General features: G+C 48.9%; 13 protein-coding genes across 13 annotated transcripts; 5 read left to right on the forward strand and 8 right to left on the reverse strand.

The window, feature by feature from the left end:
• Positions 1–159: 159 nt before the first annotated feature.
• On the forward strand, positions 160–1,754 carry N7533_001299 (acyltransferase family protein; the record flags this gene model as incomplete). Its single annotated transcript, XM_057097949.1, has 2 exons — positions 160–423; positions 447–1,754. The coding sequence occupies 2 exons, from the start codon at positions 160–162 to the stop codon at positions 1,752–1,754; spliced, it is 1,572 nt and encodes a 523-aa protein (XP_056963085.1).
• Positions 1,755–2,151: 397 nt separating this feature from the next.
• On the reverse strand, positions 2,152–3,243 carry N7533_001300 (SDR family oxidoreductase; the record flags this gene model as incomplete). Its single annotated transcript, XM_057097950.1, has 1 exon — positions 2,152–3,243. One exon carries the CDS (start codon positions 3,241–3,243, stop codon positions 2,152–2,154), a length of 1,092 nt encoding a protein of 363 aa, XP_056963086.1.
• Positions 3,244–3,596: 353 nt separating this feature from the next.
• N7533_001301 (anoctamin family protein) lies at positions 3,597–6,129 on the reverse strand (the record flags this gene model as incomplete). Its single annotated transcript, XM_057097951.1, has 5 exons — positions 3,597–4,856; positions 4,919–5,350; positions 5,414–5,702; positions 5,804–5,957; positions 6,048–6,129. 5 exons carry the CDS (start codon positions 6,127–6,129, stop codon positions 3,597–3,599), a joined length of 2,217 nt encoding a protein of 738 aa, XP_056963087.1.
• A 342-nt stretch (positions 6,130–6,471) lies between these two features.
• N7533_001302 (putative short-chain dehydrogenase/oxidoreductase) lies at positions 6,472–7,341 on the reverse strand (the record flags this gene model as incomplete). Its single annotated transcript, XM_057097952.1, has 3 exons — positions 6,472–6,702; positions 6,734–7,081; positions 7,144–7,341. The coding sequence occupies 3 exons, from the start codon at positions 7,339–7,341 to the stop codon at positions 6,472–6,474; spliced, it is 777 nt and encodes a 258-aa protein (XP_056963088.1).
• Positions 7,342–7,960: 619 nt separating this feature from the next.
• N7533_001303 (zinc-binding alcohol dehydrogenase family protein) lies at positions 7,961–9,007 on the reverse strand (the record flags this gene model as incomplete). Its single annotated transcript, XM_057097953.1, has 1 exon — positions 7,961–9,007. The coding sequence occupies one exon, from the start codon at positions 9,005–9,007 to the stop codon at positions 7,961–7,963; it is 1,047 nt and encodes a 348-aa protein (XP_056963089.1).
• Positions 9,008–10,375: 1,368 nt separating this feature from the next.
• On the forward strand, positions 10,376–11,205 carry N7533_001304 (putative EF-hand calcium-binding domain protein; the record flags this gene model as incomplete). The annotated part of the gene is made up of 2 exons (XM_057097954.1): positions 10,376–10,436; positions 10,493–11,205. The coding sequence occupies 2 exons, from the start codon at positions 10,376–10,378 to the stop codon at positions 11,203–11,205; spliced, it is 774 nt and encodes a 257-aa protein (XP_056963090.1).
• A 544-nt stretch (positions 11,206–11,749) lies between these two features.
• On the forward strand, positions 11,750–12,637 carry N7533_001305 (DUF1115 domain protein; the record flags this gene model as incomplete). Its single annotated transcript, XM_057097955.1, has 1 exon — positions 11,750–12,637. One exon carries the CDS (start codon positions 11,750–11,752, stop codon positions 12,635–12,637), a length of 888 nt encoding a protein of 295 aa, XP_056963091.1.
• Positions 12,638–12,875: 238 nt separating this feature from the next.
• N7533_001306 (M28 family metallopeptidase) lies at positions 12,876–14,418 on the reverse strand (the record flags this gene model as incomplete). The annotated part of the gene is made up of 2 exons (XM_057097956.1): positions 12,876–14,267; positions 14,347–14,418. 2 exons carry the CDS (start codon positions 14,416–14,418, stop codon positions 12,876–12,878), a joined length of 1,464 nt encoding a protein of 487 aa, XP_056963092.1.
• A 1,984-nt stretch (positions 14,419–16,402) lies between these two features.
• Positions 16,403–17,826, forward strand: N7533_001307 (NAD(P)/FAD-dependent oxidoreductase; the record flags this gene model as incomplete). The annotated part of the gene is made up of 3 exons (XM_057097957.1): positions 16,403–17,210; positions 17,264–17,507; positions 17,562–17,826. The coding sequence occupies 3 exons, from the start codon at positions 16,403–16,405 to the stop codon at positions 17,824–17,826; spliced, it is 1,317 nt and encodes a 438-aa protein (XP_056963093.1).
• A 268-nt stretch (positions 17,827–18,094) lies between these two features.
• On the reverse strand, positions 18,095–19,417 carry N7533_001308 (uncharacterized protein; the record flags this gene model as incomplete). The annotated part of the gene is made up of 1 exon (XM_057097958.1): positions 18,095–19,417. The coding sequence occupies one exon, from the start codon at positions 19,415–19,417 to the stop codon at positions 18,095–18,097; it is 1,323 nt and encodes a 440-aa protein (XP_056963094.1).
• Positions 19,418–20,015: 598 nt separating this feature from the next.
• On the reverse strand, positions 20,016–20,585 carry N7533_001309 (uncharacterized protein; the record flags this gene model as incomplete). Its single annotated transcript, XM_057097959.1, has 1 exon — positions 20,016–20,585. One exon carries the CDS (start codon positions 20,583–20,585, stop codon positions 20,016–20,018), a length of 570 nt encoding a protein of 189 aa, XP_056963095.1.
• Positions 20,586–21,055: 470 nt separating this feature from the next.
• N7533_001310 (peroxiredoxin family protein) lies at positions 21,056–21,903 on the reverse strand (the record flags this gene model as incomplete). The annotated part of the gene is made up of 5 exons (XM_057097960.1): positions 21,056–21,091; positions 21,159–21,305; positions 21,403–21,566; positions 21,637–21,749; positions 21,854–21,903. 5 exons carry the CDS (start codon positions 21,901–21,903, stop codon positions 21,056–21,058), a joined length of 510 nt encoding a protein of 169 aa, XP_056963096.1.
• Positions 21,904–22,359: 456 nt separating this feature from the next.
• N7533_001311 (rhomboid protease PCP1) lies at positions 22,360–24,313 on the forward strand (the record flags this gene model as incomplete). The annotated part of the gene is made up of 5 exons (XM_057097961.1): positions 22,360–23,185; positions 23,245–23,348; positions 23,410–23,743; positions 23,795–23,969; positions 24,025–24,313. The coding sequence occupies 5 exons, from the start codon at positions 22,360–22,362 to the stop codon at positions 24,311–24,313; spliced, it is 1,728 nt and encodes a 575-aa protein (XP_056963097.1).
• Between the last annotated feature and the right edge of the window lie 459 nt (positions 24,314–24,772).

Here is a 24,772-nt window from a genome sequence, read left to right on the forward strand (position 1 = left end):
ACCGTTGAATGCTCCTTGTTGTCATTCTCCCCGCTTGACCCGCGTCAATGCGCCCCGCTGTTCGATATCTCTGGTCTGGTTCCTGATCGGACATGCCCCCTTTGTGCTTTCACAGCTCCCAAACGTCGCGAGAGCCACCTGTCCCCCCTCCCCCCGGTCATGGCATCATCCCATGTTACCCAACGTGCCTCGACATCGGCCTCCGATATTCCCCTCGCCGACCTCGAGAAGGGATCGCACACGACTTCCAGTCCAGATAATTCCCGCTGGAATGGTTTCTCTCAATTTCATCCCTCCAACATCCTAGCGAACACCGACAATGGGCTGGCCCCGAAAGGATCGCAGGACGATTGGATCGCCCAAGCGGAAGACGCCTTTCATTCCTTGACAATTGCATTGACCCCAAGTTTCTTACAACGTTATGTCGGTGCCAACCCCCCCCACAGCCGGCCAAACTGCACGCCATCGCCGCGCTGGACGGGCTTCGTGGTTGGGCTTGTCTGCTCGTCTTCAATTTCCACTTCCTCTTCACATATACCTGGAAAGTCGCGGTCGGATGGGGTTTCGCCAATGAGAACTTTGGCATTCATCAATTGCCCATTGTCCACATGCTGATCTCGGGCCATATCATGGTGGCCATCTTTTTCGTCATCTCCGGCTACGTCCTCTCCTACAAACCTCTCAAGACCATCCGCTCCCGCTCCTTCGAACAAACTTTCACTGTTTTGGCCTCGTCAACTTTCCGCCGAGCATTGCGACTCTATATTCCTTCAATTGTCGGACTGGCCTGTGTCTTTGTAGCGGTCCGTCTGGGGCTGTACAATTACTCTTGGGGCGTCATTAAGGAAGGCCATACCATTCTTGGGACCAATGAGCAACATCCTCCAGTGTACAAATCTCTTTACAAGCAGTCCTGGGATTTTTACTACACCGTTGCGCACCTCATGAATCCATTCGACTGGGGTCTTTATTACAACAACTACAACCCACATTTATGGACCATTCCTGTGGAATTGCGGAGTTCGATGGTGCTCTTCCTGGTAACCCTCGGAACCTCCCGTCTCACCGCGCAGTTGCGCATGCCTATCGTTGCGATCTTGATTTGGTCCTGTATGCGCTACGGTCGCTGGGATGTAGTACTCTTTTTGACTGGGATGTTGATGGCCGAGATTGACCAGATCAACAAAACATGGGAGAAGCCTCCCAACGCGGTCGACGACAAGCCCGATATTCGTCTCATTTGTGGAGGGAGTGTCCTCGCCAGCATATCTCGCCGCCGCTTCTGGATATTTGTCTTTTTTGTTGGCCTCTATTTTGGATCGACGCCCAACATCGGATACAAATGGACGCCCTTCTACCGATGGATGTGGGACGCCACACCATGGACTTATCCCGAACCCCATCGCTTCCCCCAGACAATCGGCGCCGCGCTCATCGTGTTCAGTATTAATCATTCGCCCGATATCCAAAAATTATTCACCAATCCCCTCTCGCAGTACCTGGGCAAGATTTCGTTTGCCTTTTACATCGTGCATGGACCAATCCTGCATTGCTTGGGATACGCGATCATGCCTAGTATATGGGCGATGACCGGCAAGGAAACCAACTTTCAATACTGTTTCGGGTTCTTGATCGGCTGGCTGGTCTGCTTACCCCTTTCCATATGGGCTGGTGACGTCTACTGGCGCGCAGTCGACGTCCCCAGTGTCAAATTCGCTCGCTGGCTCGAGGATCGAGTAGTCACCAAAGGATAGTGAACTTGTATTATCATGGCCTCAGTCTCGTTTGTATATAGATGAATAGAGCCAACTCTTTTCTGTTTCAAATACTCCTTGTGTCGTAGACTGCTCTTCTAGGCAGAACATACAAGCTTGAGGCAACTAGGACCATATGAGTAGGCTGGGATCTTACTTTCGTAGCGTGGCACCTATTGTAGTTTCTACGTGAAATGACGTTATTTCAGAATTGAATTGCTATTTCTTCATTCAAGTACATCTGCATGCTTGCTTCGGGCAGGAGTATATAGGGTATCGGATTCTCATAATATCATTAGTAGTGCTAGTTTATAATAATTTGGTCGTCCCTAGTATTGCTGGACGATCTTGAGAAGATGGAGCTAGCTAGCCAGCATATGGTTGAATTGTACATCCATCATGTGGCAGGATCCTCGCCTTCGTTCCCCTCCCCAAGCCGGTCTCGAGACCCTGAGGCGGGCTGTGTTTCACCGAGAGGAAAGCTGAGATGTTTCCAATCTTCAATCTCCTCAATGATACACTTGAGTCGATCACGAATACTCTCGACCGCGTATGTGCCAAGGATCAGACGAAGTGGCGGGTACGAGCAGTGACCCAGCTCCCACACTAGGTGGGCCGCCTTGACTGCCGAGGCCGGCTGCTTGTCTGCGAGCCACATGAGCATGCGGCGAGCATGGGCTGCCGGAGAAGTTGTGGTATTGTATGGTTCACTAGGCGGCTTCACCAGGAAGTGGCCATATAGTGGGAGTGGGGACGAAAGATTGTGTTCGGAGGGGTTGGCAGCCATGACGGAAGGGGATACCAAATCGCCAATATCGTCGCGGCGCATATGGCCAGGCTCAACGAGTGTGCCCTTGATATTGAAGCTATCCACTTCATAAAGCATGCTTTCCATCAGGCCCTCGACCGCATATTTGGATGCGCAATATGGTCCGAGGCCGGGCACTCCGAGGGCCCCCGAAGTTGAACTGAAGATCAGATATCGACCAGCTCGCCGCTCACGGAAATGTGGCAATGATAATTGAATCATGTTGAGGGTCCCAGTGAAGTTTGTCTCGAATTGATTGCGAATATCGAACTCGTCCTGGTCCTCACAGGCCCCGATAACGCCGTAGCCAGAGCAATTGGCAATCACATCAATGCGACCAAAGCGAGCGATGGTCTGTTCAATAACTCGTTTGACAGTTTCGCGCGCCCGTACATCACACAGTAGTCCCAAGCAGTTTTCATGTTCGTCCTCGAGCTCTTTCATACATTCTGGGCTGTTTTCGTAGGTCCGACCGACTGCGCTGACCAGGTCGTTGCGGGAGAGGGCGTTTTTGACGAGTGATCGGCCCATATGGCCGGTTGCACCGAAAACCAGCCATACAAGAGGCTTAGGAGGATTCTGGGGGCCAGGAGGGTCGGTGGTCGACGGAAGGTGGAGTCGAGGCTCACGAGAGGCTGTTGGAGATGAAGGACCTCCCCTTGAGGGTGAAGTCTGCTCCATTGTGGAGAGGGAGAGGGGGAACAGAGGAAAGTCCAATCGATTTAGGGGTGACCTAGTCACTATTCATATTGTGGAAGTAGTCCTGAGAAGACAAAGAGAGTGGTATTGGATTAGCTTTGCAGATGCGAGGAAGACTCCCCGCAAAGATCAGCGACACCGCCTGAAGCTTCTGCCGTATAAATGTGCGGGCGGAGAACGGTAGTTTGTGCCCGAGGCATGAGTATATTACATAATGTAATTTGATGCTTCTACTAGTACTAGTGAAATCAGGGACAAATTGGCACGATGCTAGTATTCACAGTAAAACCAACTGCCACGATAGAGACAATGGCTGCGTAGTTATAGAAATTTATTTACTGTTCCTTCTTTCCATCTTCATAATCACCCTGGCCTTCAATGATGCCCGCTCCGATCTGGGCAGACTCCTCCCAGCCTCGTTGACGCATCCAGAATCGCTCGGCGGGATCGGTTTCATGAGAGGACGATCGACGAGCATCATCTTCAAGGCTGTGACGTGAGATTTCGGGAGGACCTGAGATAGGAACAGCATCGTCTTCATCATGGTCATCCGATACATCGGCACGGAGCGTCGAGTCCAAGTATCTCTTGCGCACCAGGTATCGCTCGGCTCGTTCCTTGCGTGAGAATGGAGGCTCCAGCTTAGCCATAGCGGTTTCGACTGCATATCGGATGAGAAGGTACAGATGCTCCGAGAAGAAAATTGTGAGCAGAAGGGCCCAGCCCGCAATGTCGGTTGGTTCTCCATTAGGTCCATGCTGCGAGTTGCCACTGAACATGTATATTAAGGAGGCACTCGTGATGCTGCCGACCCATGAGAGGAAGCCCAGAGTATCTAGCCAAGGGCCGATAGTGTCTGCTCGCAACGGCGTGGGTCGGCGAAATTCCATGCAGATCTTGAAGAAGTCGGAGCGTAGTTCAACCCAGTTGTTGACAAAGAAGGAGACTGGGACCAGCGGCCAGACTGGTGAGAATAGTGCCAGATATCCAAACTGAATGCACATCTCACGCAAGTCATCTGTGACTTCGTACTCGGATAGCTCAACCTCATCCCGGACACGTTTTAGGAACTCCTTTTCTTCGATAGGATCATCGTAGGCAACAATAGGTTTCCGTTCCGGGGACTCCTTATCACCATTCTGGCCCGGTCTTCCATTGCGCTTCTTGTTGAAGGCTTTGTATTTTCGGAATGCACCCTGCTTGAGGTATGGCACAATAGTTTCCATGGCGAATCCAACAATCTGCGCAGTAACGGTAAAGTAGATAACCTGATTCCTAAGACGGGCGGGATCGATTTGGAAATGCGACCGCTTGGCAGATGCGTGTTCCTTGGAGACGAACGGCCGGACTGTCAAATGGAAAACATCAAGGTAGGGCACGATGCGGCTGGCAAATGGAACGTAAACAAAGGCTGTCAAGAAGACCGGGAGGTAGGAAGTAATGAAATTGATGACGAAGACTTTCTGGGTGAGGGCCACATCGTAGCCGTCGTTGGTCTCGTGGTTCTCGTAATCATTAAGCTTGGTGGCAATGGACATCAAAACTGCACTCATGGTAGGGACAAGGGCCGAGACCAGGATGGTAGGAATAAAAATCTTGGACAGTCAGTATCAGACCACGAAGTATTTGGGAAACAGCAGGGCAATTTCAGACATACCAGATATGTTTTGAACGGGCCATTATACAATTCCGAGATAAAGATCTCAATCGCGAAGCAAGTCGCAATGATGGCTCCAAGGGCAATTGCGGCAAGTAGAGCAAATGGAATCTGGAGTAATTGCCGCTGCATGCGCTTTGTTGCGGAGAAGACACCTCGCATTTCACCGGTGCTATCGTCGCGGACCTCCTTTTCAGGCTTGAACTCGCGTCGGTTGGTTCGCACCGCCGAAACACCCTTGGTCTGCCATCGGCAGCTCAGATCCTGCTCTTGACGCTTCCAGTATTCCACAAATATGATACACCACAGGCTGTTGACAATGGTGTAGACAACGGAATAACCACCCAGGAAAAACCAGCATGAGAACCCGAAGATGGCAGGGAAGGCGAGGAATCGGAAGTAGGATTGCAAGAAGGAGAAGTAGAAGCCGACCTAAAGTAAAGTAATCAATCAGCGGGGGGAATTGCCATCTAGTAGAAACCGGTGGATACGTACGCTTTCTCCGAACTTGTTGCGAATTTGATCCAGATCATCATCAGAGAGGAAGGTCTTCTTGCTCCATTCCTTCATCCACTTTCTGTTTGTTTCGACATCGTGTAGAGGGAAAATGGCGGTGACCTTCTCCCATTCGCCATGGTTTGGGGTAATTCCAGCGCCCCCCTCCTCAATGGGAAGGGTAATCATGTGGCTGATCATTCGAAGTCGCTCGGCTTCGGTTTGGGGCTCGATCGCGCTGGCCGGTTCGGGTTCGGCATTACGAATTCCATAGAGCCAATCTCGGACTCTAGAAGTAATGGGTAAAGAGTTAGATTGGATTGCACGAGGAAGACTGGGCGCAGGTACCTGCACAGGAGGAAGAAATGGGGAGGGGTCGAGGGAATTTACCGCGACCGGTAGACAGCTCTCCTTAGTCGCTTCTTAGAGGCGCGCACGAAGATGAGCAAAGACGATTCATCACCTTGGCGGATCTCCGTCTGCAGACCAGCGTCGGAGAGCGCCCGAAGGAGCTTTTCTAGCTGTTGCACAGCTTGCGATCGGCCTGCCGAGACATTAGTCCGCGGTCAAGAAGTACAGCTCAGCTCAGCTCAGCTCAGCTCAGCTCAGCTCAGCCCCTAAGCTCGGCACTCACCGACATTGGCAAAACTATAACAAACCACGTAGTCCACCTTGAGGTTGTAGCCCAGGGCATTTGCCTCTGAGTTGGTGGCCATGGTGGGAGTTGAGCTGGAGTTGACGAGAAGAAGAGAAGTGAAGAAGTGAAGCGATGAGGTCAAAAGTTGAAGTTGGCCAAGCTTAAATGGCCGACGTCATCGAAGCTTGGCGGGGAACAGCACTGCCACATACTTCTGCATGATAACACAGCAGGTTTTATGATAATTTAATATATTAGAGTTCAAAGGGAATTGGAGAGACGGGGTTTTATCTTCATGATTTTATTTGATTATGCCTTTGATTCGCTGACTGCATTCGAATGAGGTCCTGTGCTACTAGAGGTATACTCCAAGTATATAAAAGACACCACCTTTCAATTTTGAACTAAATGGAGAGTCTATTTAGCGCAAGAATTGCTTCAACAATCCAGATAGCATCTCGGTCATCTGCTGATACAGCTCCTGTCTCTTGATCTCAAATGCATCGAAAATCTCTGTAGCAGAGCCAACCAGAATCTGATCTTCCCGGGCAACCAACTTCTCCCAAACCTCATCGGTGAATTGCTGAAGAGGCATGCCGATAAGATGACCATCCTTCAAATCCGGTTGGTGCTTTGTATCGTGAAGCTCAGTCTGAACCGCAGGGGGGGTAGATTTCAATCACTTGAACATCCCCCGGTCCATCGGACAATTGGGTACGAAGGGCAAGAATAAAATGATGCAAGGCGGCCTTCGAGGCACCATAGTTCGGACAGCGCATCATCGGGACCAAGGCCATTTGAGAGGTTGTGAAGATAAGAGCAGTTTTTTTGGTCTGTTGTTGAAGATGCGGAGTGAACGCTTTAGCGAGTCGTACGGCCGAGGTATAGTTGGTCGTCAACTCCTGGTCAAAAATGTCCATGTCGACCATATCAGGGTTGGCAAAATCGAAAGCGCGCTGAATGCCAGAGTTGACAAAAATACAATCGAGATCGGGGTGATCAGAAATCACTTCGGAGGCAAATTTTGCGATCTGAACCGTTTATTAGACGCCAAATCGTCTAACAAGAAAGGACTCCTCTATCTTCAACTTACTTGGCCAATGTCCATGACATCCAAAGCCTTAGAAGCGACTTTTTCTTCGCCATGCTTCTCGACAAATTTATCCAAATTTTCCTGGCGTCGCCCAGCAATGACAACTTTGGTCCCATTCTCGACAAGCTTTGTGGCCAGTGCCTCCCCAATGCCAGAGGTGGCACCAATGAGTAGGACTTTCTGGTAAGGAAATGACATGTTGCAAGATATCCAAGGTTGCGAAAGGTACAGAATTTAGTATTGGGGACTCGGGATCTCAGGCTCTGGGAATGTCTGGCTTTGATCATGATGACTTCTGAATGAACGTATACTCCTTTATATACAAATACTTCGGGAACCTGGAAAACCCATAATCGCCTGAATTGTCATCAAGGATCTTATTACTTGCAGCTGCGGGGACTAAACCTAATCCGATTAAAATGGAGCTTTGCCTTCGACCTGGGTCGCTGTGGGAATCGAAGACTTCCGCGAAAGCCGAGGCCGCCGCCACCAGTGGAGTTTAAACCGGATTCGGAATGCAGGGCCATGCTACGACTCAGTCTTGGAATTTGGCCGAAATTCTAGAGAATTTGATACTTCAATAAAGCAGCAGAGGCAGTATGAAGGATCTGATCTATCTCCTGATTGTTCAATATTCTGTCTACCAAGCTGCATTGAATCTCTCGCTAGTGCCAACTTTCGGGTGTTTCGGCCAAATATGACAGATAATTCCAGTGAGGAAGATGTAGACTCGCTGTTCGTAATTTTCAACAATTATAAAGTAGCTTGGATTGCAGAACTAATTTTGAGAAATTATATGGAACATTGCCCCCCCAGATCAAGGAGTCTCGGAAACATTATAGACAAGCTTTTCGCCACTGACTTGGTCAGTCTTCAACAGCTGCAGTCCCTCTAGGACACCCTTCAAGCCATCCTTGCCAACCTTGGGGGGATGGACCTTGACCTTGCCCTGCTCGAGCAAAGACTGAGCAATATCAACGAATTTCTCGCCATGCGCTTTGTCCTCCGGCTTCGCCTCGAAGGGGATGTCACCAAATTTGAATGCTTCACCAACAGTGGTATAGGCGAGAGTAAAACGGTCATTGACGTTCGCACGTGCGATCTTGACGCTCAAAAGGGCGCTGTACTCGCCGCCGGTGGTAGAGATGGCATTGTCGCAGAACGCAGCACTGGACTCGAGAGAAATACAGTCGAAAACGAGCTTGAGGTTGTCGTTGGTAAATTTGCGGATCTCGGCGGCCGAATTGGGATCCTTGTAGTCATAGACTGCATCAGCACCGAGCGAACGGACCAGGTCAAAATTCCTTGGAGAGCAGGTTGTGATGACGGTGTATCCAGAGAGCTTCGCAAATTGGATGGCGAGAGTGCCGGTGGCGGTTGAACCTCCATAAATCAGGATAGGCGTAGCATCCTTGACGGGGTCTGATGGGAGCTGGAGCTTAAGACTCTGGTAGAGGCCCTGTCCCACGGTAACGATGCCAACACCCAGAGTAGCAGCTTCTTGGAAACTGAGATTGTCAGGGATTTTCATTTGCAGGTCTCCCTTGACCACAATGTACTCTGCAAAGGTTCCATCCTCGGGCTGAACGGAGTTACAGCCATGGGCAAATCCACAGATACGATCTCCCTTTTTGAATGGCTTCTTGACATCCTTTCCAACAGCCTCCACGACACCGGCGTAATCGCATCCCACGAGGACTCCAGGGGGAGCAAGATAAGCCACATGCTTCCAATCAGTAGGGTTGAGACCAACCGCCACATTCTTCACGAGGATATAATCATCACGGAGGGTGGGGATGGGTCGATCCGAGACCAGACCATCGGTCTTAGGTTCGGTAATAATAACGGCCTTTTGGGTGGACATATTGGTATTCGACTCGGAGTGACAAGGTGTGGGACCAGAAAGAAACGTGGGTTAGAAAATGAGTTCGGTGGCAGGGTCCTCCGTTTATATATCGCAAAGATTACAAATCCCATTGTTTCGTCGAGATGTTAAGCAGAATCATGACGAATACTATGGCGAGAGAATGGTGGATCCCATTCCCGTCCCATAAACCCGGCCTGCCGAACTACCGAACTCTGTGCCAGGGATCTCTGGTGCTGGTGGAGATAGTGTAAATTTACTAGTATCATTATCTAGTGAGAATTGAAGTTTTATTACTATGCCAGATCTGATTTAATACTAACTATCCGTGAATAAGAATAGATCATGGGCTTATTGGCCGCCTGACGTCATAATTTTCCGGAATTGTGTCGCCGCAAAGAGCATGAATTTATACTTACCCCTTTTCGCACTGTCAATATTTGTGTGACCAATGTAGTGGGGATCCGGATTGATTTTAAATCGATTGATAATCCTCAAGAATGGACCTCGGGAAGTCAGAATTGCGGTGTTGTGTTGTCTACACTCGAAGAATAATTATGGAGTCACTTCGGAGGAATATCCCGCCGGCGGGCAGATATTGCTAACCGAGGACTATACGTAGATAATAATCAAAAAAGGTCAGTAGATATGTCTTTTACAGATCGTCTTAAATATAGTTATTATCTGTCCATTGCGTTCAAGTTGTATTCTAGACTGCGCGGTGGTCTGTGACTCTAATTCGATCTTATAAACGCGACCGGTCTGTGGCGTTTTGTCAAAATCTATTGCCTACTAATTTTATGCCATCATGCAACTTACATTACTTCTAAGAAGAGTGGCCAATTACTAGGTCGGGAATACTTTGATCGAGATGTCGCTTTTGACTGCATGCTGTTCTTGGGGGTCAATTCTAGTACTACTACTACTAGTACCTATACTAGTACTAGTTAATTAGTATCATGCAAGTACAGGCGAACCCCGCGATGGACATGAGAAACAAAAATAAAACAAAAAGACCCCCACTTTTGCCCGGTGGCGGTCTACGCCTAGCACATTAGTAGGCGGAATTGACTCGAACCTTGATCAAATAAAGTATTGCTCTCAATATGGATTTGAGAGATGCTGCTGTAACTGATACAGTAAGGTTCTGATCCAGCCCACAAACTAACATTGGAGTGACTAGCGTCCTCTAAGTGCGACCGCAGGGATGCAGGGGTTGCAATCGGGAATTAGTACTAGTACGACCAGGATCACCTCGTGCTTATTGTTTTCTCATCATCTCCCCCGCCATCACTCCCTTGCTCTTCTTCTTAGCCTTTTCACCGACCACCTGAAGATTCCCAGGAAACAATATTCCCTAGATCAGCGATGAAAGTTCTTTGCCTTCACGGAAAAGGAACGAGCGGTGGGATTTTCCGCTCCCAAACAGGTACAAACATTCCAATGGACAAAGCAGATACTTACGACTAACGCGACCGCACTCAGCCTCATTCCGGGCCCGCCTGTCCGATAAAAACATCGAATTTGATTTCCTGGATGGTCCATTCAAAAGCGACCCGGCTGCTGGTGTTGATCTCTTCTACGAACCCCCTTACTATGCCTGGTGGGACTCTGGCGACGTTGAATCAGTTCGCGCGGCATGTATGTGGCTGAACGAGTACATCGCAAAAAATGGGCCTTATGATGCTGCCCTTATGTTCTCGCAAGGGTGCGTTCTTGGGTCAAGTGCTCTGCTCTTGCACCAAGAAGAAACACCGCATCTCCCTCCTCTATTCAAGAGTGCCATCTTTGTCTGCGGTGGAGTTTCCATGAATATGCTTCAAGAGCTAGGATTTCATGTTTCTGCGGAGGCCCATGAGCGTGACTTGGCATCACGAATAGCATTAGAAAAACAGGCCGGCGTGTCGGCTGTCTTGGCGCAAGGAGTGAATCGTTGGACAGGTATCGCCGGAGATCTATCGGAAGATGAACTGCGCAACGAAATCAAAAGTCCATACCGCGTTGATATTCCTACAGTACATATCTATGGATCGAAAGATCCCAGGTATGCTGCTGGGGTGCATCTATCGAGCGTATGCAATCCCGAAGTGCGACGGACTTACAACCACGGCGGTGGTCATGAAATCCCTCGCACAACTGAAGTTAGCACTTCGATTGCAGAGCTAACTGAATGGGCTCTTGCCTCGATTGATGTCTAGATGGGGGTTTACATTGTCTACTCCTGTGGGATCCATAGGGCCCTGGAGCGGGAAGGAAATAAGACATAGAATAACATACTAGGAGCATCCTATATCAGGGTGATCAAGCGGAGGATCTGATAGTTAGATAGACGACGATTTGAGATTTTATATGGGAATTTTACCTAGGTATACGATTGTTCTGCATAAGTATACCTGAAGAGTTTTGTCTTGCGTTGATTCTCCCATTTCTGGCTAGCTGACATAAGCGCACTTATTTGCGCGCCGCAAATCGTTGGGGATTTTTAAAGAAAGATTTAGCCATGTGGATGACAGATGACAAGTTGCAGGAGTAAGAGCCATTGCCACACTGTCATCAAGTATACAACCTCCCTGACTCGTTTCGAGTCTTGCCACATTCCGATATCCTCATAGTCGAAGTCCGACAATCACAGCGTGGAAAAGCCCCCCACGCACGGTTCTCGGAATCACCCAAGGCCGCAAATTTATTTTTACTGGACATATGCAAGTTTGCGATCCAAACATTTTCTTTTTTTTAAAAAAAATGGCGGCAAAAGAGCTTTCTGTCCTACCCCCGGACGTGATGGAGGCCCAACTATCAACAATTGATCTCCTGGCCGCAATGTTCCCCTCACCCGGAGAGATGGAGATCCCTGAATCCACAACCGAATGCGTGGAGAAACTTCGAGATTGGTGTCAGAACCCGACAAATACACCAAAGATTCCTACCAGTCTATTTCTCACGGTCTGTTTACCAATTTCGGATGGGGAGAAAACCATCCAGGTCAACATGTCTGTCCCTTTACACTGCGAGAACCCCGATACAATTGATCAACCACCGCCAGCCAGCTTTTCACTTCGTCAACCAGACTGGATGTCTAAAGCAGAAGTCTCTGGCATTGCATCCTCCATTCCACAAGGAGATGCATTAGAGGTCTTTGACTATATTCAAGCGCAAGTCAACGACTTCCTTCAAAATAAGCAAAACCAAGCGACTGCTATGGAAAATACAAGTTCCAATACCAAATCCGATGGCCCGATCGTCAGAGTCTGGTTTTATTTCCCGTCTCTCTCAACGCGGAAGAAGAGAGATGATATGGTAAATCTTGCACCGGGGTATTCCCTGACCGGGTTTGTGCTAGCAGGAAAGCCAGGTGTGCTATGCCTTGAGGGTTTATCGACAAACATTGATTCATATATGAGCTTTATTAAAACACATTCATGGGGAGATATTCCTAGTCACCAAAAGAAGGTCAGTGAGAGGTTTCGTGAGACAGAGGCTATTCGAAGAGTATTTTCCGGGATGGAAGAGATTACCGACTCGCTTGGTGAGCGAGGTGGCCAACGAGCGAATCGAGGTGATATGCAAGCCCTGGAGGCATGGCTAGGATCAAAAGGATTGCAAGAGGCCTTTGAAAAGGTCATATTTTAGCCTCCAACATCCCAAAGTTCATGTGAATACTAAATAGAAGCATATTTCTTCGTGATGGTATATCATGGTGTTCCAGGCTTACCGAGGCTACAATGAGGTACTATCCTCGGGCCTTTGCATGTGTCTACTTTAATACCTATGTATACTACCACCTGAAAATGTTGAAGATGCGAGCTATAAGACACATTTATTGTATTCCATCCGACGTTAGGTAGCTTGCGAAATCTATTGAAGACTTTCACTGCTCGACTAGAGAATGGAAGCAGCCCGTGTTCTTGGTGTGTGCATGTGTACGGGGTGCCCTCTTCGTGTTTCGCTTCGTGACCGTACCGTTGTGGACAGGGATCGATGAAAGATCATTGGCATAGGTCGCGACTGCAAAGGCCGTGGCCTTGGAGTTAATCAAGAATGCCTTGTGGTTCAGGTTGGTATAGTCATCCCCAGCAGCGTGATAATTCTCGTCGTATGACACATTTGCTTGGCCTCCAAACAACTTGGCTTCCTCTGCCGTTTTGAGACCTTCAGCGCCAGTGAAAAGACCGCCAGCGGGAATTCCACGCGATATAAAGCCGTCGTAATCAGATCGGCCATCAAAAGCCGTTGGAATGTACGGCAGTTTTTTGGACTTGTAGTAGTTCTCGAACAATGCCTCGATCTCGGCGGAGCCTGCCGGGCCAGTTTGGTTGAAAGCATCTCCATCGCCATCATAGATCATGAGCGCGTAATTAGGTGAAGCGATCATATCAAAGTTGAGATAAAGCCGGATCTTAGCCAATTCACTGGAATCCAGATGGGAGGTGTAGTATTCGCTACCCAATAGACCAAACTCTTCTGCAGTCCAGAAGAGAAATCTGACCGCATTCTTGACGGAGAAACGTGTCAGGGCTTTTGCGACAACTAGGTTGCTGATGATTCCAGAACCATCATCATTGATTCCTGGGCCAGCTTCAACAGAGTCGGTATGGCCACCGAGAGATACGACATTGTTGTGATCACCACCCTTAGTCTCGGCAATGACATTGAATGTGGTGCGGTTTTCAACTCTGCTATCAATCTCGAGCGACAAAGTAACGGCACCCTTCTCTGCGGCACTAAGAATGGTCGCACCATCGGCCTGTGAAATACCGGCAATGGCAGCATAATCGCTAGACACACCACCCAAAGTTCCACTCAGAGACCCATCGGCATTGTTATAGACAATGACCGCGGCTGCATTCGCTGTGCCTGCCAGAATGGACTTTTCAGCAAAAGTACATTCACCACGTTTGACAAGAGCAATCTTTCCAGTCACATCACTTGGATAATCAGATGCAGTGCATCCGAGATTTGAGACGACGGATATCTCCGCAGTTACATCAACACTGGGGCTATAGGTCATCGTGGTCACCTCAATGGTATCGCCATTGAAAGTCAACGATGACTCCGCAGTAGTCCATGTGTGCACCTGGGGCTGCTTCCAGACATTGTAATAGCCAGTCTTCTTCAGCTCGCGATAGAGGAAATCCACCGTATCATTATGGGCTGCACTGCCAAAAACGCGGTTGCGCTCTGGGTACGCGTAGGCGAAATCCTCAAGCTGCCGCGAGCCCTTCAAAAGGTCGTCCAAGTGGACCAAAGAAGACAATTTGTCCTATTTACCCAGTCAGTTTATCTAAAACGTGATGTAGAGATATCGTAGCATATAGTAGTATGAATTATTCGAAACGTACTGGTGAAACAAGGGGCTTGGGCCGACCGGCCAGAACCAATGTTAACTGGGAGATTAAGATAAGTAACTTCATCTTTGGCGCTTAATTATCATGCTGGCTCTTTGCAGTATGCAGGCTGGCCTTTTATACATTTTGGAAGAAAATGAAGCACGCGATGATAAAGAGCAATGGTGCGTGATTGGCATAGACCCCGCGGAAGAGCCAAGAAAGTGGCTGTACTTGGCAGAGGGGGAAGCAACTTATGGTTGAAGGGGAGTGTGTTGAGAAGACAGAATGCAGGCGGAAACCCGACGGCACTTGGCATTTCAGAGGCTGAGGTTACAGTGCCAAGGGACGGTAAAACATATTCAGAGACCTAATAAGTGAGTGGTTGGGAGAGGAGTCAGTGGTAATTGGAAATCAAGCCCTTGTCTGTGATCATAAACACAGAAATGATTCAAATTAATAGTGCCCCAGGCGGCCAGATCACTAGCCAATAAAAGGGGACAATGCTAAGATGGCAGAGCTAGATTTTCGTATGTAAGGGAGAAGACTTAAATGCACTTTCTTACCGATTTTTCGAAGCTTCGAAGCCCTTTGGGAAGATAGGAGTGGCTTGGCCAATCATCAAATCCGGGGACCACCGACGGCTTTCATTTTGACAAAGAAATACCTACGAAAGGCTTACCTTAAAAACAGGTAAATTACAAATATCCTGGAATCTTGGCAATACTGCAACTAGAGCACCTTGCGAGAATCAAGACATGGAAATGAAATATGCTCGTGGATACTCTATGTGTGGTGCGATGGATGACTACGCTATTGGTGCCTGAACTCTCAGGCCCAAACACAACAGTTCGATGAGGTTCATTACTATGGTTCTGTCTTATTAGAACAACAGGCTTAGTCGTCTAGTCATTGATGATTTCCCCAATCAAAGGCCCGAAAATGAAATATGCTCAACTTTCGAACCCACAGCAACCAAAGTATCTTTTGACACTACTACTAGTAGAACAGCTTCGAATACAAAAACTTGAAGCATTGATAGAAACGCTGTGGAGATAATCCACAAGACGCTTCGAGAGAGAATAGCTGCCAGTGAGGGTATAAAAAGAGAAGAGATCACCAAGTAGATAGCTAGCTACGTAGTTAGGGTACAGTAGTCACATGGGAAAGGCTTTGTAAGCTGTGGGTGGTGACTGCCTTGTTTGTTGTATACGTGCCTTCCCTTTCCAGATGGACAACATCCTTCAACTCTCTCAATCTCATCCCACCTCGATTGTTTTGATCTTCTCTTCCTACACACCACACCAGCTTTATTGTTTCCTAATAAAAAAGACCTAGCCAAGTCCTTCCGATGAGATCACTTCAGCTGACTGAACTGGATAAAGACAATCCGTCTCCGGGAATCGCAACGAGCAACCCCAGGAAGAAACAGAGCGCAAGCTGATTTTGATGCGACGTAACTTCGCCTTTATAATAAAGCAAATCTTTCTTCAAGTTCAAGTTCTCTGTGAGTAGACCCGGACAGCCATGAGCCGGCCCGGCGGAGAATGAGTGAAGCCCCCCGCCTGCGGGGGAGCTTCCCATGGCGATTAGGGTTAACCCGCTGAGGGGCACAACCAATCATCAAATTAGTCAACTTTCCTTGGAGCATGAAGCTTCCCCTCGGAATCCCCGCTAATTAGAAATTCCAAAAAGAGCCATGCCAAATTCACCGATAGAGTCTCCTCCACGTGATCGGCTCGGATCGGGAACCCGCCCGATGCGGCGGAATCGAAGACCTCTTTCAAGCATTCTAATCAGGCCTGTTATATTGATGGGATTCGTTTTAGTCGCATAGATAAACTGGCCACTCGCTCTCCCTCCCGAGAGACTGGGAAATATAATTTATTGGAGGTAGTCCGGTTGGTCTTCATCGTATCACCACACGGTCCGCCCGGCCCGTATCGCTTTTAGTACAAATCAGCAGGAGATCTGTTTCTCGCCTTCACATTTCTCCACGGTCCGTCCGGCCCGTATACATACTACAAAAGACACATCGAATTTCTATCATATGATTCATACCTGCACAGCCATGACTTCAAGCAATCCATCTTACCTGATTGTCGGCGCCGGCGTCTTCGGCGTGTCGACCGCCTACCATCTTATCCAGAAATATCCCAACGCCAGTGTGACTTTAATTGATCGAGATGCGTACGATGCCGAGTCTCGTGTGGCTGCATCATGGGATTGGAATAAGGTAGTTCGCGCAGACTATGACGATAAAATCTACTGCCGACTAGCCCTTGAGGCCCAGGAAATCTTCAAGTCGGATCCTCTTTGGCAGCCGTTTTTCCACCAGACGGGTGTTTACTGGACATGTCGGAGTGACTATGCACAGAATGTCATTAACCACCACAAAGAGCTGGGACGCAATGACGATATTATTGCCCTGCCGGTCGCCGAGGCCCGAAAGCTCTACGGCGGAATTTTCGACAATGCCGATTACACCGGCGTCAAGGAGGTGTTGGTGAACAGAGCCAGTGGATGGGCAGCTGCTGGTGATTCTCTCCGAGCAATCACCGAACGGTGTGTTGAATTGGGTGTCAAGTACATTACGGCTGATGTTGCGACCTTGGAATTTGATGGTCGCGGCTCATGCACTGGTGTCAGGACGAAATCAGGGGAGTCAGTGTCTGCTACACATGTTATTGTGGCTGCCGGAGCCTTCACACCCACCTTGTTAGAATGGAGTGCTGCGAAGAGCGGAAATGCAGGTCTACGAGCTGGAGAGCGAATCCTCGCTGCTGGTATAACGACAGGAATGGCACAGCTGAACGAGGAGCAATATACGAAGTACAAGGATATGCCGGTTGGCTTCCAAGGATACACACCAAATGAGGGTAAGAACACAATGTTTCATGACCGTAATTGCAAATTTCTAATATAATCACAGGGAAGCCTTTTATTGGCAGCATTCCGCCTACCAAGGACGGAGAGATGAAATGGTGGGGATCGAAGATTTTCACCAACACCCGTGAAGTTTTACCAGGTCGTCACATTTCGTCTCCTCCACCCACACACGATTACAACCAGTGGAAGGTCCCCGGACCTTTGAAGCAGGACATTGTCGAGTCTCGAAACTTGTGGTACGGACCGCAGAGTGCGGATTGGAATATGACCAAGCACCGGATCTGCTGGTGAGTACCTCGTTGATCGCTCCAGCCATCGTGAACAAAGCTTAACATTAATAGGGATGCTTTCACCACCACTTCTGATTTCATCATTTCACCCCACTCTGCTTCCAAGGGTCTTTTTGTCGCCACTTGTGGCTCTTTCCACGGATATAAGTTCTTCCCTGTGCTTGGAAAGTACATCACACAGATGATCGAGGGAGAACTAGAGTCCGAATTGGTAGAAAAGTGGGCTTGGGATAGACAGCGCCCTGATTCTTCCCAGAACGTTGAATATCCGAACGCCGAGATGAAGCATTTGTTGCAGCCAGCGGCGAAGCTCTAAAAGATCATTGTTACATTTCAGTGTGATCCTATAGAGTTGCTGCACGAGCCTAGTTCAATTAGCGCATGTTTGATTTAATGAAATGCCCACCGTTATGAGATTTTCCCGCTAGACCTTCGATGATTTCCCAAGTGTTTTTTATGTAATTGGCAGTTGCTATGATATCTCTACGGCGCGGAAAGTCGAAAATGGTTTTTGAATATCTACTGGTAAGAGACTTGATTTATGATTTAACGATTCATTCTCCAAAGCAAAAGACTTTTGACTACTAGAAAGTAAGCGCTTGGACGCCGGAATGACAATCAACTTGCAAAGGATGAGCCTCCTGCACCTCCACAATAATCCCGACCTCAGTCCCCCAACCCATTGAATCCGAGTCGGTAGTCTCATCAGGAAGAGCGGCATCTTGTAGGGTGCCAACAGTGGCCCGTTCGGACAGGAATTCACTCTCGCGCTCAAGATATCTCATTGTTATCTTTTGTTTTTTCATGGCAGCTTCTAGCCTCTGCCCCTCTTCAATCGACAAGGCCGGCTCTCCAGGCTGCCTAGAGAAGATATTAATATGACGCGTTCTTGGCCCCGATAGTCCTATGGGGTAACAACGAAATGTGAATTTCCTCCGCCTTGCTTCAAGTATAGGGAAATTCATATTTGTCGTACGCGTGTGAGGTTTTCTGTCCTCGACGGCAGCTGTGGTCTCATCTGTAGAGATATTAATCGATACATATGGCTCTTGTTTTCGATTAGTGTCAAGGTCGTCAGTGTTCCGTATCATCCACACTACCTTGCGTGCTGGGGATGGATGTTGGGTCATTTTTAGGTTTAGCGAGCGCCTATGGCATGAACTAGAAAGTTTGGCTGGACAAAGAGCGACTGTGATATCGCGTAGCTCTCGCTTGCGCTTTCGGGGATTCTGGTGTCGACGAGCCCATGGGCTGTTCGGAAATACTTCGTCTTCGCCATTGATATACTTGTTCGTCACAGACTGGCTGTATTCGCGCAAGAGCTGAGTCCTATACTCGGTGCTCATACCTGGAGTGCAAAGCATCAGATAGAAATCCACATTCTCTGCTTCGGATGACACTCGACCATTGAGATCTGGCTTTGCGTCGTGAAAATATGAGTAAGCCTTGCCAAATCTTCCTCGTTGGAGAGCGATTCGACCGAGCCAGTAGTTACATCTCGCAATGCTATGTTTATCGTCCACGGCGTGAGCAAGATTCACGGCACGTTGGATTTCCATTTTCGCTCTTGCGTAGTGATTGTGCTGTAGATATTCGATGATGAAGACAAATGACCATGAAAGGTCCACATTAGTCCTCAATTTGTCCAAATCACGAGCTGGGAAAGGGATCGATGTAAACTGCATATGGTCCTCGAATAGAACTTTGGTATCTTTGTGGATAACGTCAAGCTCCTGCTTCAAACTTGAAAGTGACATGCTGCTGGACGGATCATCATCGGGGATTGTTGGCCGTGAGGTCTCGAGATGATCCGCAACCTCATTTTCCACGGGCTTGTTAGTGCATAACGGAGTAGTAGTATCCATGGTCTTAAGTTCTGATGCCAGTGTCTTGCGCTCGGTCGTCATCTTTTTGGGCTGACTGAGATGCGTTGGGGGGTACTTGGGTTTCGAGAAACCACCTGGGCACCCGAGATGGACAATATGTGCACGGATCGAGATTGAGCGATTTGTTTTCGTTTAACTTCAAATTGAAGTTTGCCATTGAATTACGTGGTATATATAGTACTATGATATCAGAATAATTCAACGATCTCCGAGTTGCCACTAGCATATACAAGTACAAGTCTTTTCAAAGCCCTACCTACCCTTTGTCCGTTGAAAGAATTGAGAAGATCATGGAGAAAGAATTCTTATTGTTAGGTCTTTCTGTCTGGTATCGAAGATTCATTTTCAGTATATACAATGGCTCCTTTGTGGTAGATCGGAGAGAAATTATCTTTCCCTTTGCGCCTCTTACTCGTTGGTTGCCCCCTTTCACTCTACCTCGGCTCAGCTCAGAAAAGTTGGGAGATCGAGTAATTGGAGGGCAGTGGATAGGTACGCCGTGGGGCGATACGCATGATGTTGGCAAATATGCTTATATGATTAGGTTATAGCTGGGTATCTATGAGAAGGATTGTATGGATACAGCGCATATACAGGCAGAAGTAGGTCGGTGGTTCTATCATAATTCTTCATGTTCTGGGGGACTGAGCTTATCGCAAACACTGGCATAATCCCGCATATTCTGGGGAATGGTTTCTTCCCAGAGCTCATCCTGTTGGAGGAACTTGTGTTGCTCACGACAAGCCTGCTCCGACGCCATGGGGAGCAGAACCGGAAGGTGTTTGATCGATGCCTGCAGAAAGTTGCGCTTGAAGCAGTTTCCAAAGTCTGCGAGAGTGCTCGGGTCCGAGCAAATATGGCGTCCATGAAGCAGCGGTTCACAACGACGTTTAATGATGACAGCCACGTCGTCGCCCATCTTCAGCAGAGCCTCTTCCTGGTGAGGGACATTCATGCGCTTCATCAGGCTTTGGACGGCGGGGACAAAGGAGTTATTGCGGGTCCAAAGGTCCCAGTGAGGGATTGTTGGCTGACATCCCCGGTCACAAATCTCAGTCTGGAACTTATTGAAGATGTGGCTTGGTCGGCCGACGAGTGCGGTGACGACTTTGAGACAAGACGCGCCGACGGCGAGGACAGGGGAGAGGAGGCAGAGGAGGAGGAAGAGGTGGTGGAAAGCCGGACGCATCACGGCGGGCGAGTCTGAGAGAATCGGATCGACGAGAATCGGAGGGGTGGGGGAGTCGAATCGGAATGGAATGTAAATTGGCGGAGGAGAAGCAAGGGGTTTCAACCTTGGAAGGTTGGTGATTCCCCGCGACGACAAAATGCGGAGGCGGAGAAAGTCAGGTGACCCGTATACAAAAAGGTGAATATTTACAGAATTTAGTATTGATAGAGTACAGTATAATACGGATTTAATTTAGTATAAGCAATAATTATACCTTTTTAATATTCACTTCTCCATACTACAGTCTACACTATAGTCTACACTACAGTCTACTAGTACACTGCACTACAGTAACTACCGTACGCTGCCGTACAAGCCAGTACAGTTTATGCGATGTACCTCGGCTGCAGGGTGCAGCACGCAATTCGGTCTGTATTCTATTGGGCAGATTGCATTCTGAAATTAAACACTGGTTCTCACCGCAATTCCTACAGGGACGCCAGAACGGTGTCGGCGCTCGATTTCTGGGATCCAGGTTAGCAGCCCATCCTCTGTAGTAGAGTAGAATACAGTAGAGTTGGGGTAACATACCTTGACAGCACCCTTCTCGGTCTCGATATCCGCATATCGGACCTTTCCGTGGTCGATAACAATGGCGTAGCGACCGGTGCGACCGGAAGCATTGTCGGCCCAGCCAATGCTCTTGGAGAACTTGGCATCGGGGTCCGACAGGAAGAGCTATGCGGGGAGCTCGAGTCAGTATATATCGGACATGGCGGATAGATGAAGAGGAAGACCAAGAGCCGGAAATGAATTCAACACAATTGATACTCACAATCTCGTTGTTCTGGACCTGGTTGGCCTTGCCCCAGGCGCTCATGACAAAGGGATCGTTGAAGGCGAGCACAGCGACAATATCGACTCCCTTCTCGCGGAGCTTCGGGAGGTTCTGGATGTAGCCCGGCACGTGGTTCACGGAGCAAGTGGGGGTAAAAGCGCCTTGATTGATGGGTTGATTATATTAGCTGTGAAACATTTGAGCTGGATGTTTGTTGTATTCATGGCATACCAGGCACGGAGAAGAGAACAACCTTCTTGTCGGCCCACTCCTTGGATGCATTGTAGTTGATGGGAATACCGCAGGCAGTGATATTGTCACTATCCTCGGTCCAGGGGATGTAGCTGTGACAATCATTAGCATGTCATTGAAATAGAAATGAATTGAATTGAATAGCGCGGGGAAGCCATAGACTCCGGAGCTTCTTCATATCGGAGCTCGAGCTTACTTGAACACCACGTCAGCGGGGAAAGCGTCGCCAGCCTTGAGAGTAGTCATTGTGTATGGAGGTATGATAGGAAGGGATTGGAATGGAAGAAAAAGAAAGGATGTTCCAATTCAATCGGGGGGGGAAGAAGGAGACTCGGAGGGAAGTGAGGATGCCCCGCATTGATTACCGTATTACAATTACCTGGTAATACTGGCGGAGTCCGCCGATGCTCTCATTACTAGCAGAAACTACGCAATTGTTGAATTTATGTGTACTAGTTCTAGTATTGCGTAGTTATTCATTAGTTAACCAATATATTATATGGTTTTGATTATGATATTATACTAGCATCTTGTATTCTACACGATATCTCAATAGATTATCAACTGTAATCCTTGTAAGTATAGCTGTGACAGTCAGGTGATCCCTCCGCTTCAACCGCGAAGGTCCTCAACTTCGCATCGCATCATTGACAACACACACTCCCACCTGCATTCCCCCCAACCAACCACCGATCGCTCAATATGAGCTATGCGGTTCCGGTCGCATGGCGGATCCCCTGCTCGGGGCTCCGTCATTCCAATGCTTTGTCCGTCCAAACCTCACAGGCGGCCTTTCGCCATCTCCGCATCTCAACCTTCCCTCGATCTACCTCCTCCTTCCACCGTTCATTGAGCTCGTTCAATCCCTCGTCGCGAGCTGAATATCAACCACACTCCGCTTCCAAATCTCCTCTCAACCCCGTCACACCCATCTTCACCCGGTCAAAGAGGACCATCGCTGCCGCAAAACACCCGCAAAAAAAGTCCGGAGGTCTGCCGGGTGGCCGCAATCTGACCGAGGCTGATATCAACTGGATCTTTGGCCCGGGGATTTCCGTGAAGCTTGGAAACAAGGCTCTTGGAGCTCTACAGACCCAACGTCTTGAAGGCACTCTGGACTTGGACCTCCCCGCCGACATTGTCCGTACCGTCAACGAATCTCAACTCAACAGTGCCCTCCAATGGCTCCGCGAGAACCACCCCATGGACGAGGATGCCGCCATCCTCGCCCGGATTGAAAGGGAAGAACGCCAAGCGGAAGAGAAGCTTGTTCGCCGCGCCGAGAGGCTTGGTCTCTACAAGCCACAAAGCGGTTCCTACGAGAATGAGCTAGGCGAGGAGAATTCGGTCTACGGCAAGAGTGTACTCAAAGAGGCACGCGAGATGAATGAAAAGCGATTGCTGGCGGAGAAGGAACGCAAGCGTCAGGAATGGTTACAGGGAGAGAACGAAGAGCAGGAGCGCCTTCGCCGTCAATTCAAAGGGGACACGGCCTTGCAACAGTACCAAGAGGCCGCTCTAACAGAGGGTGCGTACGATCTTCCCATCTCACTATATCAAACATGCCATCGTTAACCCCTGTCATAGCTCGTCCTCGTGCGGATCCTAATGAACGGCCGTATCTGGCTTGGATTCAAAAGCATCACATCGCCGGAACCCATGAAGCGCCAGATGCAGTGGACCTAACTACTGTATGTAATCTATAAGGGTGACTGAAGATCTATCACTAACAGTGGGATTCCTTCTTCATAGACCCAACGTCTTCTCGCACCCGCTCTCTTCACTCTGCTCGCAGTTGGTCTATGCTACTACTTCGCTCAGAACTACGAGTCCCCTGCGCGCAAGGATCGCCTTTGGCCTACTATTCCCCCTGCTGCTGCAACTGTCGGAGCTATCATTGGCGCCAATGTGGCGGTCACATTGATGTGGAAGTTCATCCCACCATCATGGCGACTCCTGAACCGCTATTTCGTCATCGTTCCTTTCTACCCAAGCGCGCCGAGTATGCTTGGTAGCACCTTCAGCCACCAGACATGGAGGCATCTTGCGACCAACATGATGGTTCTGGGCCTCATGGGCACTAGGGGTATGTTATTTGCTCCGCCTTGAATTTCCAACACTGCTAACAGTTCTTCAGTGCATGATGAGCTCGGTCGAGGAAACTTTTTGGCGATCTACTTCGGCTCTGGTGTTGTTGGCTCCCTGGTCTCGCTGTCCCGCAATGTCCTGCTCGGCACTTTGGGCCTCACCTCTCTAGGTGCGAGTGCCGCCACTAGCGGTATTGTTGCCGCGTGGTGTCTGTATCACTACGAGTATGTTCCCGAGATCCCAAAGATCATACTCGGACTATACTAATACATCGAATAGTGACAAAATCACCATGTGGATCCTTCCCCACGATCTCCGAGAGAACCTCTACACCCAGGGCTGGATCTTACTGGCCTGCCTAATCGGAACAGAAGTCCTGAGTATGTTAGCGCCAGCTCGTTTCTTGACGGTCTGGCCCCTTTCCCGACTCACCAAGATGGATCATGCTGCCCATTTGGGTGGATATCTCGCTGGTGCCGGCTGTGGATGGACCCTCGGCCAAAAGCGTAGGGCTGAGCGGGCACAAAGAGCTCGTGATTCAAGGTGGCTGAAGAACCTGAGCCGCTGAGAGCAAAGACCAGGCCATTTGTACAATTTATTAGCGCTTTGCATGCTTTGGTTGGTTAGCTTTTGGCGCGCCGCCTGTTCCATACATCCCAAGATCCTAAAGGATATGTAACAATACACTGCATTAAAAATACCCCTCTGAACTCTGCATGTTGTTTCACCAGCTGTCTACCTTGTACTACTAGTGTTAGAGCCGCCCAGGTTGAGAGCATTACATCGCTGCCAGTGCGTGCGACCCCCCCTTGGGAACTTTGCACTCGTCGTGCCTCTGTTACCATCGACATCCGAGTCGCCGACCTGGGTTACTTTAAAATTCAGTTGGTACTCAGGCTCCGTGACTCTTCGAACATATCCAGATCGATTGCGATTTTCCGGGGCTAAAAAAAGAGTGAAGAACAAGTAGTGGATATCAATCATAAAAAAAACATCACAGGCCGAATATCAAGAAATAAAAAATGAA

This window comes from Penicillium manginii, assembly GCF_028828005.1.
Source record: "Penicillium manginii strain IBT 31320 chromosome Unknown utg000002l:1.0-5564898.0:1.0-5567710.0, whole genome shotgun sequence".
Taxonomy (NCBI): domain Eukaryota; kingdom Fungi; phylum Ascomycota; class Eurotiomycetes; order Eurotiales; family Aspergillaceae; genus Penicillium; species Penicillium manginii.